At 29.1% G+C, this 19,126-nt stretch overlaps 3 protein-coding genes across 4 annotated transcripts in view; 1 reads left to right on the top strand and 2 right to left on the bottom strand.

The window, feature by feature from the left end:
- Positions 1–17,674, top strand: part of LOC127287652 (uncharacterized) — a 31,229-nt gene extending 13,555 nt beyond the window's left edge. The window contains exon 2 of the mRNA XM_051314705.1: positions 12,587–17,674. Within this exon, the coding sequence (XP_051170662.1) occupies positions 12,663–15,041 (2,379 nt within the window). The 5' untranslated portion in view covers positions 12,587–12,662 and the 3' untranslated portion in view covers positions 15,042–17,674. The remainder of the gene's footprint in view (positions 1–12,586) is intronic.
- The window catches only part of LOC127287704 (uncharacterized), a 64,062-nt gene that overhangs the window by 28,822 nt on the left and 16,114 nt on the right, over positions 1–19,126 (bottom strand). For both annotated transcript variants that reach the window (XR_007843910.1, XR_007843909.1), the window contains exon 3: positions 10,330–10,365. The gene's annotated coding sequence lies outside the window, so the exon portion shown is untranslated. The remainder of the gene's footprint in view (positions 1–10,329; positions 10,366–19,126) is intronic.
- Positions 17,174–19,019, bottom strand: LOC127287723 (rRNA methyltransferase 2, mitochondrial). Its single transcript, XM_051314811.1, has 3 exons — positions 18,900–19,019; positions 18,577–18,807; positions 17,174–18,301 (listed from the first exon to the last, which is right to left on the bottom strand). Exons 2-3 carry the CDS (start codon positions 18,759–18,761, stop codon positions 17,767–17,769), a joined length of 720 nt encoding a protein of 239 aa, XP_051170768.1. The 5' UTR covers positions 18,762–18,807; positions 18,900–19,019; the 3' UTR covers positions 17,174–17,766.

Raw genomic sequence — 19,126 nt, 5'->3', positions numbered from 1 at the left:
AATGTAACCTGGTTGATTTAATGATGCATTCGGTTAATTCGAAAAGAAGACTCACAAGAGGCATGAAAATAGCAACCGGTTGCTTTTTAATGACTTCATCCCCTGCTTCAAGTTCGTAGAACGATAATAGAAAGGCGCTCGCAGACTCGGGCTCGCATTTAAATTGAAATGAATAAACAACAAACCAATTGTCGAGAAGCTGCGTATATATATATATGTTATCAACCCCGGGAGAGAAAAAGGCAAAAAAAAAACTATTATTTATTTAAAAGCACTTGCTAAGAAAAGAATCGAAATAGTTATCTACTATACGCGGGTTAACGATATACAGAGGGGTCAAATCATCAAACCAGATCAGATTAAACAGATGTCGTATAAAATATAATTCAAAGAAGAAATTTTTGTTTTAAAATTTCGATAATCGAAGGATGGATGATATTACTATATATTTATAAAGATATAGGTATATATAGGGGTAACGAAAATTATGGTGATTTTTTAAAAAATCAGTCAAATGACGCTAAATTACTATGGGGAGCGCTGTTGAAATTACTAGAATCAAATACTGTAATATTGTAGAGAGATGATAAAGTACAGGCGAACGTTATAGGTTAAGGCGGAAACATTTTTTACGGTTATGAAAGTTTTCCTAATCCTTCTTTTTTTTTTTTCATGAAGAGAAACGAATGAGATATATATAGATATAAGTATATTATAAAAGGGAATTTATATTTCCTGTATAACAATTACGTAAATTTCGAAGAAGAAATTTTTTTTTTTTTTCGTATATCAAGAATAATTATTGTGATTTGATTTATAAAATGTATATGACAAATATATTTAAAAATATGATAATATTAGATTATATTTTTCTGTTATGCAATATAATATATACTCTCAAGAAAGATATATATAAATCTTCTTAAATGATTTTTTTTCGACAAAAGAAATTATGTAATTTTAGTTTATTTATCAAGTTTTCTCTCAAGAAATAAATTTAATTTTCAACAACCAATAAACGACGCATCATGGAAAATTCGAAACTAATGGACAAGACTATATATATATAATCTAAAAGTCATTGTTGAAACTTTGTTGGATTTTTTTGCTTTGACTTTTTGAAGGCGCAATTTAAAATGCAAAGCGGTCAACAAGAGGACGAAAGGGATGCTTTAAAAAAATCTTTTTTAATATACCTTAACTAAAACTTCAAAGGAGGACAATGTTTTTCCTATAGGGAGTAGAATTTTCGTCTTTTTTTTTACGCAGCATTTTAGTGTAGTTACCACGTGCGTAATGTAAACTTTGGATATGAGCCAAAACTTTCCAGACAGTTGGGCGCATAACTTGCACGCTTCTATAACATAAAAAGAGCTCCTTGATAATAACAATATTTACAGTAATAAATGTCAATGCTCTATAACATGGAAAAAAAGAAAATTTGATTTCACCTTTGACACTGCATCAAATCAAAAAAACCACAATTTATGCAATAATTAAGGCAAAAATTAATTTTAATTATTTGAGAAAGGTATATTATAACCTATTTTTGGATAGTGTGTCTTGTCAAAATATACAATTAGAGTATTCGACATTGAGACCTAGCAGATGGATCGCGCTTCTGTTATTCTCTAACGTTCTCTTCCTGTCAATTGTTACATATTAAACATCGACCGGAAATTTTCTATGGCGAAAAATAATTGAAGATTTTTGATTTATTTCAGGAATAATAAATATAAAATCCGTAAGATTTTGACTATTAGCCAAAAAAGTTAAAATATGTTTAAACATCTGGTAATATATTTAAAATACTTTTGATATAGTTAATTTCCGCTTTAGATTGTATGAGGAATATTATTTTTTTTTTTTAAATCTTTTAATAGATATAAGTTATTATTTGTTTGAAGATTATTTTAAATTGACCAGAGGAGAGTTGAATGGAGAATAATTAAATGAATGAATGAAAATGCTGGTCATTTCACATATGCGCGTCTTTGCTCACTCGTGTGTACACACATTTGTTGATGACGACGACGGCACATGATGATTGTGTTTATTTGGTGCAGAACATACAGTGCAGTTGTTCGGTCAGTTATATATGTTATAGTGTTGACTGCGGAGTTATGGATGAGACTTTTGTATATTGAATAACAAACTATTGATCGTTAACCCAAATTCAGAGTTGTTCCAATTCCACAATTCTTTTTGAGCCAGTAAATATGGATAACAAGACAAGGTTCTTTCCATTCATATATATCCCATTTTTATTTATTGTATACCATACGATGAATCACATCGTTTATGGAATTGCATGACAATTTTATAACTTTCATAAATATAAAAGCGCAAAGAATTATAGAGAATTTTTTATCTAATCAAGTTAAAAAACGCATTATTGGGAAAAATTTTTAACGATTGAACATATCAAACTTCATTGTTCTTTTTATCAAATTTATAAACATTTTCATTGAACGAAATACGTTCAATTTCATAAAGCACTCTGATCATTATCGTTATTTTCTGTGTGTGTGTGTGAGTTTAATCCGGAAAAAAAGTTTCGCTTTATTCTCACATAACGGTTATATGGACTAAGTCTCAACATAAATTCATACCACTATGTGGCTAATCAGATGAAGTGAATCCGACGCACGCAGAAGTGCGAAATAAGAATTAGTGTGTGAATTTTGAAATAATTACTTTTTTTTTCTTTATAAGAAAATTACCTTTTTTTAATAATTTAATTTTTCTTTAAATTGTAATAACAGGTATATTGTCAAAGTTTGTAAACGTAAAAAGTCCTCGCACTTGTGGAAACAAAATAAGACTTTATAGAAGAGAGAGAAAGAGAGCGATAAAGCGAAAAAACTTGAGCACTCGCGAACCCCTCGAGTGCTCTATTGTCGTTGTCACCTTTTGTAATCGTCTGGTCTCAACTCGATTCGGCACGTCTTTTGGACGTTCGCCAACTTTAGTTTCAGAGAGAAACTTTGCACGTTTGCTTTTGAAATGATACAACGTGAAAAAAAAAAAAGATTTCTTCTCAAGATTAAAATAATATTATCGACTCTCTTTAGTTGCTTTTTTTTAATATCAAAAATCAAAATCATCATGATATAACGAATAAAAATTGAAAATATATTTTTTATAATCAATTTTGATTTTTTAAATTAACTCTCTGGATGAGAGATGAAGATACATATAATTTTATCTACAGCGCGGGAAGAACGGACCGGAAATAAATGCAACGGAAGTGAGACTGATTACACTCTTGGTGAACACAATTTCATTCATTATTTAATATATAGGAAAAACGTGTCTTATAAAAAAACTTTTCAATTATATTTATTTTTAAAAATAAGTAGTTTCAATGGCAGACATAAAAATGATAAATTGATATATTCGTACTAATTTTATATATATGTTTATATTTGTCATCATATATATACAAATTGTAATATGATTAATTGATATACTTGTTCCCTATTTTCCAATATATTGATGTTTACTCATCGACCCTGATATTTACAAAGTATATTTAATTACATGGACAATTTATGCTAACAGACAAAGATATTGCGCTATCTACAGTGTTCTATATTTTACATCCTACATCTTTCATTCATATAATTCAAGATTCGTTTAGTGCACTTCTTTTATATATATATATATAGAAGATTATAACCATTTCGTGGAAACAATTATGTCACTAGCATTGATGTTTCAACTAAAGTTGTTTTTAATTAGCTACATACTGGAATAAAAATACCATATACAAAATGGCATATAGAGAAAGACTGAAACCAACAATTAACGAGCAATTATTTATTGCAATTTTTTTTATGATTAATTAATCTTTACCTCTTTTCAAAAATATTTCATTTTTACGATCATTCAGAGAGCTTTGTGAAATTTTTATATCTTTATTAATAACTATTATTTAAAAGTATTAATAAAGTAAAATAATTTAGAAAAATCTTAAGAAATTTCTATAATATAAGAAAATGTTTGATTTTCTTGGTCAACTTGAAAATTATTGAGATAGGTCTCGAGGTACTCTAGTGGAAAAAGTTTCTAAAAAAAAATTGCACCCGAGTTTGCCTGTCTTTGTATATATACTTTTAGTCATTCTTGATTTACAATAGGATTCCTCTCAAGGACGCAAAGTGAAGAGAAAGAAAGTGAAACTCGATCTTAAAGAAGACAAAGAAGATTATTGAGTACAGTATATATAGAGAATGTTACTGTCCCACCTTCACCTTTCCTATCGTCGACAAGAAGAGATAACCATACAGCGCAGTGCAATGACTCTTTTAAGGCCATGTTATAGAGACATAAACTACCACAATATATATATATATAAAGATAAAAGGATGCAAAATTACTTTTTTTTTATAACAAATTATTAGTCAATATGATAAAAGCACAAACATAAAATCAATTCACAAGTCGTTTTGATTATGCAAACGAGAGAGAACTATTCAATATTTTTTTTTTTTTTTGCTAAACAAGATTATTCTTATCGAATTTGTGACTATTTGGAGAAATAAATTATTTACTGCTTTAGAGAATTAAAAAAGAAGATTTAGAGAGTATAATTAAATTAAAGGCGCATTTCCTTGTTTGTTTTTGATCAAGAGGAATTTGAAATTTGTTTCTCCTCTTGATCGAAGTTTCCTTTTGAGTCTGATAGAATTTCTACTTAATTTGCTATTTACGAAATCCTTTTGCATCAAGAGGATTATTTACTCAGTTTAGATAGTATGTATTCGGATCAGAACATAAATGTTCAATCCTACAAATCAGTACCAACATGAAAGTCAATTTTGTATATATATAACGTGCGTATAACCTCAGCAGAAAAGAATGTTTTTGTTGGACCCGAGGAAGGTGCAGCCTCCAACATTCATCTCATTTCGTTTTATAAGGTCTACTTTATCTTATATTCACAAAATAATCACGAAATTTAGGGTGTAAAGGTCCAAGGGTAAATATTTGAATAACAGGTTGTAAAGATTCAGAACTCGGAATAAGAAACAGGAGTGTCAAGCATGATTCAAAATTATCACTTCAGTTGCTAAAAAAAAAGAATTTTTTTCAAGAAAAAAAAATTGATTTTTCAAATAATGATAATAATATAATTAGTATTCAGGAAATTTTTCTTTCATAATATCAATAATTACAGATATTAAAATTCTATTTCTTTATAAAAACAATTTTATTCGATTTTTAATCATTCCCACTGATTTTCTAATGTTATTTTTCTCGATTTGTCTTCTTTTATATATACAATTAATGATTTCCAAGACTCGTTTTGTGAGGGTCGTATAACTGTGTTTTCATACATATATAAATAAAAGAGAAGATCCTGAAAATCGATGCGACAAGAAAAAATTAGTTACAAGAAGGTAAGGTAATCTTTCTTTTGTTGAAGATCAGTTTATAGAGTCACGTGTATTAAAGGTGGATTTCAAGACTTGAAGTCAGTCCAACCCACTGTGTCGATCCCTTATATACTTACTCAGAGAGAAAGAGAGACCGGCTCGAAAAATAAAGCTACATAATAAACATTCGAACAGAAAAGAGAAGTCACACCAAAAAGAAAAAAAAAATAATGCTACTAAATATAGCTCGATTTAGGAGTACGACTTTCTTTATTTCTGGAATATATGAAAAAACGAAAACCAGTATATCTATTTTCAAACTCATCTTTTAAAAAATCTTTCCTTCTAAAATCAATTAAAATTTTCTTGAATTTTAATTAATAATTTTTATTTGATAGAAAAATTTTATAATTTCACGCTAGTTGTAAAATGTAACTTTTTCCATGAAGTAATTTAGAAATACAATACTTCCTCTACAGAGGAAGCAATAAATTATACAAGTATATAAAATGGAATTTAAATTGCAGGTGCATCTCAAAAAGTGAATGAACTCACATTTTTTTTTCAACAATGTAGGAATTTTCGTCTAAAGTAAAAACTGCGTTTCTAATCAAATTTCTTAGTTTTCTTAAAATACACACAAGAGACAGAAAAAAAATATCCAATAAATTAGTGAAGATAGAAAAAACAAGTATATCGAAAAATCAAGAGAGTTTTTTGGAAACACTAAATATCATTTCTTTATGTAAATTTATGATGTATTCAAGGTTTTGATTTTTTTTTTTTATTTTTCACTGACCGACCGGGAAAAGTGAACTAAATAATCAAATAAAGCGTATAGTGCTTACGTCAGCTTTGAAGTCGATTTAAAATTACGTTTCTTGAAACGGTACTGCGCGCTCCCACGTACACATATATTACGCATACAAAGATATCTACTGTTTTCGAAATAAAAAAAATTGCATCGGCACGTATATAGAGGTGTGCAACGAAAGAAATTAAAGGCGCTATAAGGGCGAACACGGAGTAATATATCCGTTATATGGGGGATTCCAGAACATGTTTGCAACATGATTGGCCCTTCGCCAAGAAGATTGGAAAGAGCATAATAATCTGCCTTAAAGTTCGTCTGGGTCGTCTCTCGGTATAAGAATTAAAGTCTCTGGCGTACGTCCAGAAAATACTCTCAAAGACTATACTGCTCGCTTGACAATTTTGATACTCTTAATCATCAGCACCTGCGAAGCCTTCAGACTAATTTGTCTAGATGACTGGAACATTATTTTTTTTTTTTATTAGAAATTCAATTTTCATTTGATATTTAGTTTTTTTAAATCGAAAATGAGTTAGGTAAGTTCAAAATGTTATGTATCAAATTGATATACGGTAACATATAGATTAATTTAAATAGTGAAAGTTTTTCAATGAATACATAATGATTTTTTCTGATCTACTTTTTCTATTTTTCAAAATAATAAATTAAAATCTATTTTTGATAAAATTGAATTTAAGAAGAAATTACTATACCGCAAGAGTAAATAAACGGTAATATGGACCTTGACTTTGTGATCTCAGGATTGATTAACAAAAACTTAAAATAAAAAAAGAAATTTATCAAATGCGTAGTTACGAGAATTATGTCCATCACTTTTCATATATCAGATTCATTGACCCCTTGTGTGAATCTTGTGAGAACACTTCTCTCTGAAGCGTACCGCTCCCTTTTTTTTTCTCATAAGTCGTGTACCGCTCACCAGACACTTGATAAAAAAGAAAAAATAATAATAGTAAAAAAAAAACTAATTTTTTGGTATACACGACTACATAATAACTCAGAATACATTATATGTCTCACTTTCTCTATTTCGTGAGACTATTATTCAAAATCATATCCTGTAAACTTATAGGGAAAGAAATTAGAATCCTCTAAAACGGGGAAAACGTTAGACCACTAATAACAGATAATTTCATCCAATCATAAAAAAAAATAACCTCATTATAGACCCAAATTTTTTAACGACGTGATAAAATTATGATGATTAACACTGACGTTAAAGACTGATAATTTTATGTATCGTTTCAATATACCTAAAAAAAAAATTTTAAAAACTCCTCACGTCCTTTATTGTCAACTACACATAATACGTAATAGAAGGGGGTATGAAAAACTTTCACTGCTTTCCATACATAAGAATATTGATTCATGACTTTCCCGCAATACATGGTTCTTTAATAGCAGTTTTATCATTCTCAAACGAACCATAAACTCAAGGATTTGATTATCTTCGCGCACATTAAGTCAAATTGAAAGTAAAAACTTTTTTTTTTCCTCATTATATATATGTCGTTTCCCTTTTTGTTTTAGAAATTCCAACTGTCAAGATATGGTACGATTCTCTCAGCAAAGTATGTCATTTTGTTCATCAATTAGCGTTCAAAGAAATCACTTCTAAGGTTCGCATTTACGTCAAAGGATTCCTTTTTCGGTATATACGTCTTAACTCGAGGTTGTAAAAAAAAAATTGACTCATTTATAAAATAGAAAAACTTCACTGAAAAAAAAATTCTGTTTCGGCTATATTTAACATTACTTTCTAGTTATGTTAACCAGAATTCTGGTTGAATTAACTAGAATTCTCGTTAAAATAACCAGAATTCTGGTTAACCTAACCAGAATCAAAATGTTAAATATACCCTAACCAGAATTCTGGTTATTCTAACTAGAATAATTCTAACTGCTAACCAGAATTCTGGTTATTCTAACTAGAATTCTGATTATTCTAACTAGAATTCTGGTTATTCTAACTAGAATAATTCTAACTGCTAACCAGAATTCTGGTTATTCTAACTAAAATTCTGGTTATTCTAACTAGAATTCTAGTTATTCTAACTAGAATTCTGGTTATTCTAACTAGAATTCTGGTTATTCTAACTAGAATAATTCTAACTGCTAACCAGAATTCTGGTTATTCTAACTAAAATTCTGGTTATTCTAACTAGAATTCTAGTTATTCTAACTAGAATTCTGGTTATTCTAACTAGAATTCTGGTTATTCTAACTAGAATAATTCTAACTGCTAACCAGAATTCTGGTTATTCTAACTAGAATAATTCTAACTGCTAACCAGAATTCTGGTTATTCTAACTAGAATTCTGGTTATTCTAACTAGAATTCTGGTTATTCTAACTAGAATAATTCTAACTGCTAACCAGAATTCTGGTTATTCTAACTAGAATTCTGGTTATTCTAACTAGAATTCTAGTTATTCTAACTAGAATTCTGGTTATTCTAACTAGAATAATTCTAACTGCTAACCAGAATTCTGGTTATTCTAACTAGAATTCTGGTTATTCTAACTAGAATTTTTTTTCAGTGTTCTTCAATTGGAAGTTGAAGTTTATTTTTAATATAATTATTTATTATCCAAAAAATTAACAAAAAAAAATAAAATTGTCTAACTGTTATTTTTTGTATTTCAAAACTTATTGCTTCAGTTTTGAAAGTTTCGAACTGGTTCTAAAATACTCCCGATTCTATACCTTAATATTTTCAAATTACCCTATAATTCGAGGTAAATTAACAAAAAAAAAAAATAAACACTAACTGTGAAGAAAAACTAGAAATCCTGTTATGCGATTCAATTTGTCTGAAAATTTGTTATTATTTCAATGGACTTTTATTATAGAAAAAGTATATTATGACAAATTACATTGATTTGTCTATAGTTTATATTAAAAAAAAAATGGAACTTATTTCTTATAATTTATATAATTCAAGGTCGTATTTGTTAATAGAATTTTTCATATTAACATAAGACTTTCTCGATGTAGTTTTTAGATTACACCACATATGGAGAAAGTAAAATATGAAGCAGAAGGGCGCTTGATTAATGAAAATTCCCATAACTAGAGCACATCGGTCAGAGAGTCGGTCTCTTGGCAATTGGCCACACTGTCGCTCTGTGCAAGAGATAGGTAATCAGCCGAGAAAAGGCCACGATTACAATCCCGCGGAATGCGCTTAGAGCTGTCGTTTCGAAAGGCTTCTAACTCTCGGGTTCCATACGCGGTTTGCATGTACATATATATATATATATATATATATTCATGTTATTCACACGAGAAAACTGTATTAGTCTCGCATAATTTGTGCTAATATGCGCGACTCTAGTTCACTGGTCTTGTTATCAGTAAAATATCTTAAAAATCCGGAAGTATTTTGCATTTTTAATTTTAAAAATTTCATATTCCGAAAATATTTCATTCAAAAATTATAAGCAAACTTGAATTTAAAAAATTCTAGGCCTTTAATTTTTCTATTCTAATCCGAACTTATGACAACATTATATAGATATTGTGTAATTTTAAAAGGAAATTATGACTATATGAAAGAAGTGAATATTCTTTAATGGGATTAGTAGCTAAATCATTTTGATGGATTTTATGAGTTGACAATATGTTCCGGGATTGACGTCACTTTCAACGTCAACAAAAAAAACCATAAAAAAAACTTATTAAATACCGTTGAATTTTTTTAATTAACAATTCTTTAAAAATTAACTTTAAAAAACCAATAATATAATTAAAAAGTAATATAAAAAAAAAAAATAAATCTTGATTGATCAATTAACTAATTATTTGAAAATATATATATATGAGCTCAGTTTATTATTAGTAAGGAATTTTGATGTAATTATTCATATTACTCTGGGGTTGACACAAATTTCTCTCATCGGACATTAAAATAGCCCTTCGTTTCCTTAATGCAATGTCTCATCTCTAATTTATTATTCAGTTTTGCCAGAGAAATTCTAAAATTTCAAATTTAACTTTTTACGACTCGAAAACATTATAATTCTAATAGGCTCATTGATCTTTCTAAAACTTATGCTTATATTTCTTTTAATGACAATTTATCTCACATGATTTGATATTAAATTTTACTCACATTTGACGAAACACATCACATAGGATTCATGTCAATCTGAAAAAGAGAAATGTAGTTTTTAATATTTTTTTTTCCTTTCACAATTTCTAAATACTAATATTTATAATAAAGGTCGCTTATGAATTAAATATTCAATATTATATATTATAGATTCATGTAATAAAAGAAATGTATTAGAGTTGACATTAATATATTTTGTAATTTCTTTTGCACACAAGTTACTAATACTTAGCATAATACATATAAATGCTCTCTTATTAGCAACATACTCAACTCTCTCTGTGTAAATACATTTTATGTACATAAATATATATATATAAAGAATATAAATAATGTTTCAGTAAATATATGCTTTATGCAACATTCAGGTCGTATATCATCCTCTGAACACCTATGACATTCACTGGATATTGGCAACTCGATAATTTTATTATATCGATAGGATTACGAAGGTTAAAGGCAAGCTACTTTATTAACGAAGGCTGCAACGATTTCTTTAAGGTCTTTATCTCTCACGATTATTGAGCTCTTATGCACGAGTAAATAGCGCAAATTGAAAATTTCTGTCATGAACGTGATTCTTAAATTATTAAAAATCCATTTACCACATAGTAAATGCGGTAATAAAAAATTTATTAAAAGAAAATATCGTCAGCAAAAATTAATTAAATATCAAACAAAAAAAAATAAGGAAACGCTAATCTAAATTAGTTATAAATTTTCAATTTTTTTTTTTCATGAAATAAATAAATAATTTAAGATAATTTCTGTTATACATCCTCGAAAGGACATAAAATCTCTTTCTACTTTGAAAGAAAATTGTACTACTACTATCATTTGGCTTCCAATACTTTTACATACGCACCGAGAGACATAAGCAGTTGAAATTTTATAGCGAACCCTGCGATAAAGATTATTTCCCTTTATCAAGATCAGAGATCGTACGTCACGACCGGTTTTCTCAAAAAAAAAGATATATCCCTCTTGGGAAACTATATGGTTCTTTCGTGCGTTGGTTAAAAAGGATCTCTTTTTTTTTTAATTATTACCGACAACTTGAGTTGAGCACTCAATAAAATATCAAGTTACCAGCGACTTTTATCACAAATTTATATTAGTTGTAAATCGAAATAAATATATATTTCACTTGGTATATATATATATATATATAAAGTGAATGATACGAAACGTTTGGAAACAGGATAGAGGTGTATTTTTATTGTATACGCGCGGCGCTACCGCAAGGCCACATTAACGGACGTCTGCTGGCGCCGCAGAATCAGGCAAATGCCAAAGACCTAATTCTTTTTTATTTTCTGCCTCCCTAGCATATATAAGATTTATTCGGATTAAATTATTTACGATTTATTCAACACACAGGAATATAAAACTGTTTCTTCTTCTTCTTCTAATATATTTTTTATTTTTCAAAATAAAGTTTTGGGATTTAATATTTTTGAGACAATTTGATATTCTATATAGTGAACATTCATTTTATTTTCTTTCACAAAGAAAGAAACAAAGATTTATGAAATATCAAATACTGAGAAGGTGATTAATACAATTTTCTTGATGAAAGAAACAAGAAATGATTACGTGTTTTTAACAACGTATGTTTCACATTAGAAATATTTTTTTTTTGAACAACTGTTTTAGAAATTGTATTAATTTTTAATAAAACTTTATTTTTTCCGTTGTCAATAACAATTAAAATAACCTCTATATAATATTGTTTTGTTCATTATGAGTTTAACTTGTAGACATGTCTGATAACCCGATAACCTTCCAATTTTCTTTTAGGGTCATTGCACATTGCCTTGAAATGCAACATTTGTCGAAAATTACTTTTCTTATTGTTTAAACCTGATAATTCATAATAATAATAATAATTTTTTTGTTTAAAATTTTCACGCATAAAAATTTTATTAGTTGAAAAAATAAATCCCTATACTTGTAAATTTCATCTTTTACAACTCAAGCACACTGATCCCTTGAAAGCAAGAGCGTGAAACAATTGATGTTGTATTTTATTTACAAGCTGATTTATGACTTTGTCTTTTTCATCTTTTCTGTTCGTTTACTTCATTTTTAGCATTTACTTTCACCACTCAATACAAAAGAATTTTGAAATTGGAATTCACAAGAGTTTATTGCTCCTGTTTTTTTTTCAAATTTCAATGTTTTCTTTAACAATAATTTTAATTTACAAAATAGATTTTTTAAATTAAATAAACTAAATATTTTTCTTTATTTTCAGGCACTATCAATGCGTCGTCTAATAGAGGGAAGGTGACCTAAATCTAAAGCCTACGATCAACGTCCGAGAGGGAAAAATGATCAAAATCAATTTGAAACGTTCCGCCAAACATTGGAGGATTACTTTGTTTTTCCTGGGTTTTCTGGGATCATTGGAACTTATTGATTCAGCTCCAGTGAATCCAGAAAGATTAAAGGAAAATATAACGTCACTGTCATTACATAGAAGATCATTGGGACAGGATTTTGATTCACCGGTTAATTTAGCCTGGCAGGCTTGGCTTTTACAAAGTTCTCAACCTGGTTCTGATTCTGATCAAAATTCATCAACCGCTAATAAAAGAATAACGCCAAAAAGTGTATTTATAGCACCACAACTTGAATTGGAACCCTGTGCCGAAGGCTATAAAGCAGACAGTATGGGAAGGTGTCAAAAAATTGTCAACATTGATCAGGAGGCCTATGATAATTTTGTATTACAACAATTAAATAAATTATTAGGCAAGGGACAATCATCGGAAACAAGTTCTTCTAATGAGAAAAAACAATCGTCGATACCAACAGGTCCAATTCAAGTAAATATTCCACTTCTTTTAGAAACAAACAAAGGCGAAACAAATTCACAGGAGGAGGAAATTCCCCTTGAAGCAATACCTCTGGAAACAAAGAAAGAGGAATCATTCATTGACTATAATGTGAGGAATGAAACAATTTCCAATGAAGATGAAAATGAAGAAGAAGAAGAAGAATCATTGTTTCTTGATTCGAATTTCACAGTTCAGAAGGACAAGGAATCACCTGTTGTACCCGTAGCAATATTTAATGACGAGTCAAACGAAACGTTCACCGACATTGTTGATTACAAGATTCCATTGGGAGTAAAAAAAATTGTTAATCGTACAGATTTAAAGGAAGAATCAATACAAACGGAAGATTCTTGGAATGAGGAGGAAAATTCCACAAAAGATGAATTTTTAACGAAGGAAGAATATTTAACAACTAAATTAGATGAGGACTCACAGGAAAGCACAACTATGGCACGTGACACTAGAATAGAGAACATGACCGAGAGTCCAATTCGAAAGGAGATCATAAATGTTGATATTGATTCAGAAATGGAAACTTGGAAGAACGAGAGCGACGCGTCACCAATTCGAGGTACAAAGAAGAATGAGACGATTGAAACTACTGACGTTGTTTATGAGGAAGAATTTGAACCGGATCTTGAGGACCAGGATTACTTGGACACAACTCAAGTATCAGAGGAAGACTCCGGGGAATCCGAGGACGAGATCCTCAAACATGGGGAGACAGGCATGACAATTCCAATTGAGAATCAAACCCTGATTCGATCTGGTAAGAAAAAGAAGAAGAAAAATACAACAACAACAACGCAAGTACCAAAAGATGACTATCCAATGGAAACAACAACTTTTTTTAACATCGAAAGCGATTCCATTGCGACCACCGAGAGAGGTGGTGAGGACCTCGAGAGTAACGTATCGAGTGAAGTCAGCATCAACAAAGACTTCATCGTGGAAACGACTCTTCTCGACGTAAATAGTGGAAAGGTGAAAAATTCCACGGAACCTGTTTCTGCAAATAGCACCACAGCCATCAGCCAACAGAACAGAGACGATTTGAAAGCACTCTTTGAGCCCGAAAAAAAACTCATTACGGAACCAGAGGTCGTCTTCTCGCCACAGGATAATCGTGGCTCGGACCTTTATGGCAGGAAACGAGATGGGCAGCTTCTTAAGACTAATTTTCAGTCAATCAAGGAATCATACAATTTGACTACCACTGAACCACCACCTGTGGTTTCAAAGCCACTTCCACACTCGGCTCGTCTTCGTGATCCCGTCGTTCGTCCAACAGAAGAAGAACAAGAAGGAAACTTTCATAGCAAGAGAATTCTACCATTAAACATCGAAAGCAAGTTTCCATTACAGTCAGCCAACCTTGACCCAAAGCCATCGTCTGACTTTGGAAATTACAGACCAACTTCAAATCGCAATGGTCAAAATTTTGTCAAATTTCCCAATAACGAAAGAACACGTCAAAGTTACGTTCGATTTCCCTCCGATGACGTTAATAGTATTCACAGTCCCGAATTTAAAGATAGATTCACCTTTTCACGTGAGGAATATCCCAATTCATCGGGTAATACAAAAAATAATCTCCCATTTAATCAGAAACAACTTGGATGGCGATTTCCATCAGCAAGAGATCAAGCCTCTTCATCCTCAAATCAAAATCTCTTGAGATTCTGGAAAAGAATGCCTCTCCTTAGGGATCCAAGTTTAGATCCAAGGTATCCTCAAGAAAAAGAAGCGAGTTCCAGGTCATCCAGAGTTTCTCCCTCGAGAAGAATAAATTTCTACTCGGAAAAATTGCCACCGCATGAAGTAAAGAGAGTCTTCTCTCAGAATATGCGTTCATCTATTGAAGGATAAAAGAAACATAAAAGCTGGGATGCTTTTCTTTAATCGAAAATAAAGTGTGGATAACCGCTCCGACGTCTTTCAGAACGGTGCCAAATAAGTATGAGCTATTCCTCGAAGCTGGAACACGTGAGAGAGAGAGGGTCTGCTTCGATAATTTGCGATTGCGCAAGAACGGAGTTTAGGAATTCATACTGTCCGGTCTTCTTCTCGCCACGAAAGCGAGAAATAAAGACACGAAAAAAAAAGTCTCATAATTTTTCTGTGATTTCAGAAAGATTTCATGCAAATTTTTTTTTATAAAGAAAACTAATTGTAGTTTTCGAAAGAAATAATAAAAAAAACACACACACACACACGCGTGCGCGCGTAAAAGTCAATCTACAATGATCGAGTGAAAACTTGAATCGGAGAAAGTGGAGACGACGAAAGTTGCGAGGACATTGCACAACATTGATGTTATTCAGTTCTATCACGGATATCCTTTCGAGAGAAAGAATATATGGCTGAAGAAGAGAGAATGGATTCAACAATAAAATGCACATGGAAGCCAATTTATTTGGACATTTAGGAGATTGTTGTTACTACTTGAATGCTTCCATAATAATATATAAAAAAAAAAAAATCCAATTTTTTACTAAGCATAAATTTAAAATAACGCTTCATCATGTAAGAGTAATTATTTGTATATTCCAAATTTTATAAAAGCTAACAATCTTTTTGTAAGTTTAATACAAATATTCATACAGGTAGACTAAACTGCGTTTAAGTAGTTATAGCAATTCTAAATGATTTTTTTAAAAATATTTATTCATATTTGGAACTTATGAATATTCTCCACAATCTTTTGAATTTCAAGAGGGATAAATAAAATTCCGTCAAATCAAAAAATGAAAATTTTATCAAATAAAAATTCATTCGACTAAATAAAAATTTGACCACATAAAATTCAGCCCCCTGAAAATTTTTGAATTAATTAATTACAGGAAATATTCATACGTCTCATTCATGTACATTGTTACATGAGAAAATATATTTAAAAAAAAAGGAAAGAAATATTCGACCTTCTACAGAGAGTCCATAAACAAAATTAACAAACAAAAATTATATTTTTCCATTGAAAAAAAGTTTGAAAAACTTATTAATTTTTATATTATAATAAAAAAAATCTAAAAATACTTTGAAAACAAAGTATAAATAATTGATTCAAAATTCTAAAATTAAAAAAAAATTATAAAATACAATTTTTGAAAAAATGAGAATAACCAGAATCGATTGCGAGGAAGGTCTTTTTATATAAAATTTTCTAAATCAAATGTTTAAAACAAAAAAAAAAACAAAAATCGTCGAAATTTTGTATACTAACAAAATTTAAATATTGCATGATTACCGCTTCTTTAATACGTTTTCTATTTGAATATATTGTAGTAAATTTCTATCTTATATCAATGTGCTCTTACGATATATTCTATATAGTGAAATAAATTATTATATAAAGAGTAATTATTCGTAAAATTGTAGCTACTCTTATAAATTTTGGCATAATAATTATTATTAAAAATGTGACAAAATTTCAAGAATTGTGACTGTATCTAATAAATTTTTACAGTTTGATAGTCATTTTATTATATGCATTTAAAATAAAGAGCACAGATTATTGTATAATGTATTCAGTGCGGTAGGTGCATGCATTGTCGAGATGTACGAGAATCCACTAAATTTAATATGGATATCGATGTTAGGCGTAGATTACTGTCAAATTAATTGACAAGTACATAACAAAATAAAAACAGAAAAAAAAGAAAAAAAAAAAAAAAAAAGCTACCCCCTGAAGAGAAAAGGACGAGTGTGCGTTTGGTACAAAAAAAAAAATAGTACCTTGATAGACTGAATGTAGTGTATTATTTTATTTATATGATCATCATGATCCTATTTTGCAATATAAATCCCAATGAAAAGATTACTGCGATTTTTCCTCAAGCGTCTCAAAATTGTACTATATATTATTTTTCGATTTAATTTTCTAATTATTAAAATTCGTCTAATTAATCAAACAAGAGGTGGCGAAAAATTGACCTACATGATCATTTGTAAAATTGATCAGTAATATTGTTACTAGAGATTAATGTGTGTTTTTTGAAATAAAAAAAAAAAAAAAAAAAAAAGAATGTGTCTGTATTAATGTATCGATTCACAAGTAATCTTCGTCCTTCGTTTGTGACGTTCCAAAGAATTATGGCCTCTGCAAATTGTAAAATATTCAATTTTGTTTTTTTTTTAATCTTCTATTTGTTTTGCGTCGAAAAAAAAATTATTTAAAATTTTTAGAAATTTTGCTGAAATGCAAGATATTAATTTTAAAATGTCTATTTTTTCATTTGTATTAAATAATTGTAAATTTTCAATAAATTATTTAGTACATACTTGACATTGCGGCCAGTAACTTTATATTTCATTTTTGTTTTAACGTCAAGTGCGTTAATTTATGTACATATTAATTTTATTAAAGAAAAAAAAAAATGTATATACAGCGTAAAAAGCGATGCAAGTGTTAACTCTGTCGTAAAGATGTATTGATTGTATTGTATTAAATACTATTGTATTATTTATAGCTAAATATATTGATGTACATTGCATATATATTATATACGCGATTTTGTATTTTTTTTCTTCTTCTCCAATTTCACAAATAATCACTTTTATATTACTAAATCACAAAAGACTAGACAATTTGTTTTCAACTGGACTTTAGTCCTTTAAAATCTCTAGCTAATAAAAATTGTTCAGTGGAATCAATTCTTGTTGCTTTAGGTCTAATAAATTTTACAGTTTTATAAAATTTCATTAAATCATTTTGCAATTGAGATGTTTTTTCACCATCCCAAAGTTTTGTTAAAAAAGATGAACCTGGTTTTGAAAATTGCAATGCAAATTTCATCGCCGAATAAGATAGATCAATTATAATATCATGATCTAATTTTTTAACACCTGTAGCATTTGGTGCCATATCAGACATAACTAAATCCACTAATGATTCTTTTAACAATAATCGAAGTTTATTGTGTGTATCAGGATGTGTAAAATCACTATTTCCAAGAATTTCTGCTCCCTCAATTGATTGGAAAATTCGTTTATCTATAGAAAAAACTAAACCTTTTGGACATTCATTTAGAGCTCCATTGGCATTTGTTAATTTTACAGCAACCTGCGTCCAACTTCCAGGAGCAGCACCACAATCTACTACAACCATACCAGGATACAAAATGTTGAACCTGACAAAAAGTCAACTTTTTTTTAAATCTACTTTGTATATCGCATTTTACAGAATATTTTATAAGTTATTAAAATAAATTATTTTCAATTTAATAAATCTTAATAGAAGAACGAAAAGTGTTTGAAAACAGAAAGACGAAGATTACTTGTATTACGAAAAATGTTTGTAACCTAACTAAAAATTTAACCTATTTCAAAAATGTAATTTTCAAATTTTTCCGAAAATAAACATAAATAATTAACAATTATGTTTAAAAAATTAATTTTTTATTACCTTTCATTTATTTCCAAAAGTTTAAATGCACTTCGACAACGATAATTCTCTTGTTTTGATTTTTCAACATAAGGATCTTTCATTTGTCTTGCTAACCATAAATTTGAGCTGTGTTTTTTTCCTTTTACATTAATTGCTCTTTCTTTTAAAACAGTGCAACAAGTATGCAGTCGTTTAAAATGCATATTTTTATATATAAAACTTTTACAAATATTCTCACAAAATTCTAACCTAAAAATGGAACAAATTCTGTTACATTCCAATCTTCCAACTATTTCACTTTTTTTTATATATTGAACTTAAATAAAAAGTAAAATACGTACGTTTTTTTTACATTATTAAAACACTATATTTATTATTTAACTTGAAAACTTATTCAACACATGCGGTAATTGCAACCTCTGTTAAAAACTTTACATCAACCATTTTTAAAAGCAAAATTCACACGCATGCGCATTTAACTCATTCCGTTTATTCCTCCAATTAGAAGAAAATATACAAAGAATACTCCAATTAAAATTCAAATACAAAAGAATACTATCAGCTGGAG

This window comes from Leptopilina boulardi, unplaced genomic scaffold (assembly GCF_019393585.1).
Source record: "Leptopilina boulardi isolate dan_hultmark-lab unplaced genomic scaffold, ZJU_Lbou_2.1 LbouV2_123, whole genome shotgun sequence".
Taxonomy (NCBI): Eukaryota; Metazoa; Arthropoda; class Insecta; order Hymenoptera; family Figitidae; genus Leptopilina; species Leptopilina boulardi.
The sequence above is the reverse complement of the archived record's forward strand: the minus strand, read 5'-3'. Positions and strand labels throughout refer to the sequence as shown.

What these genes read in the sequence shown, in the direction of transcription:
- LOC127287723 (XM_051314811.1), bottom strand. Translation starts at nt 18,761, where the DNA reads ATGCATTTTAAACGACTGCATACTTGTTGCACTGTTTTAAAAGAAAGA. An exon ending in CTTTTGGAAATAAATGAAAG is followed by an intron (nt 18,302 to 18,576) that starts GTAATAAAAAAT and finishes ACTTTTTGTCAG; the next exon opens with GTTCAACATTTTGTATCCTG.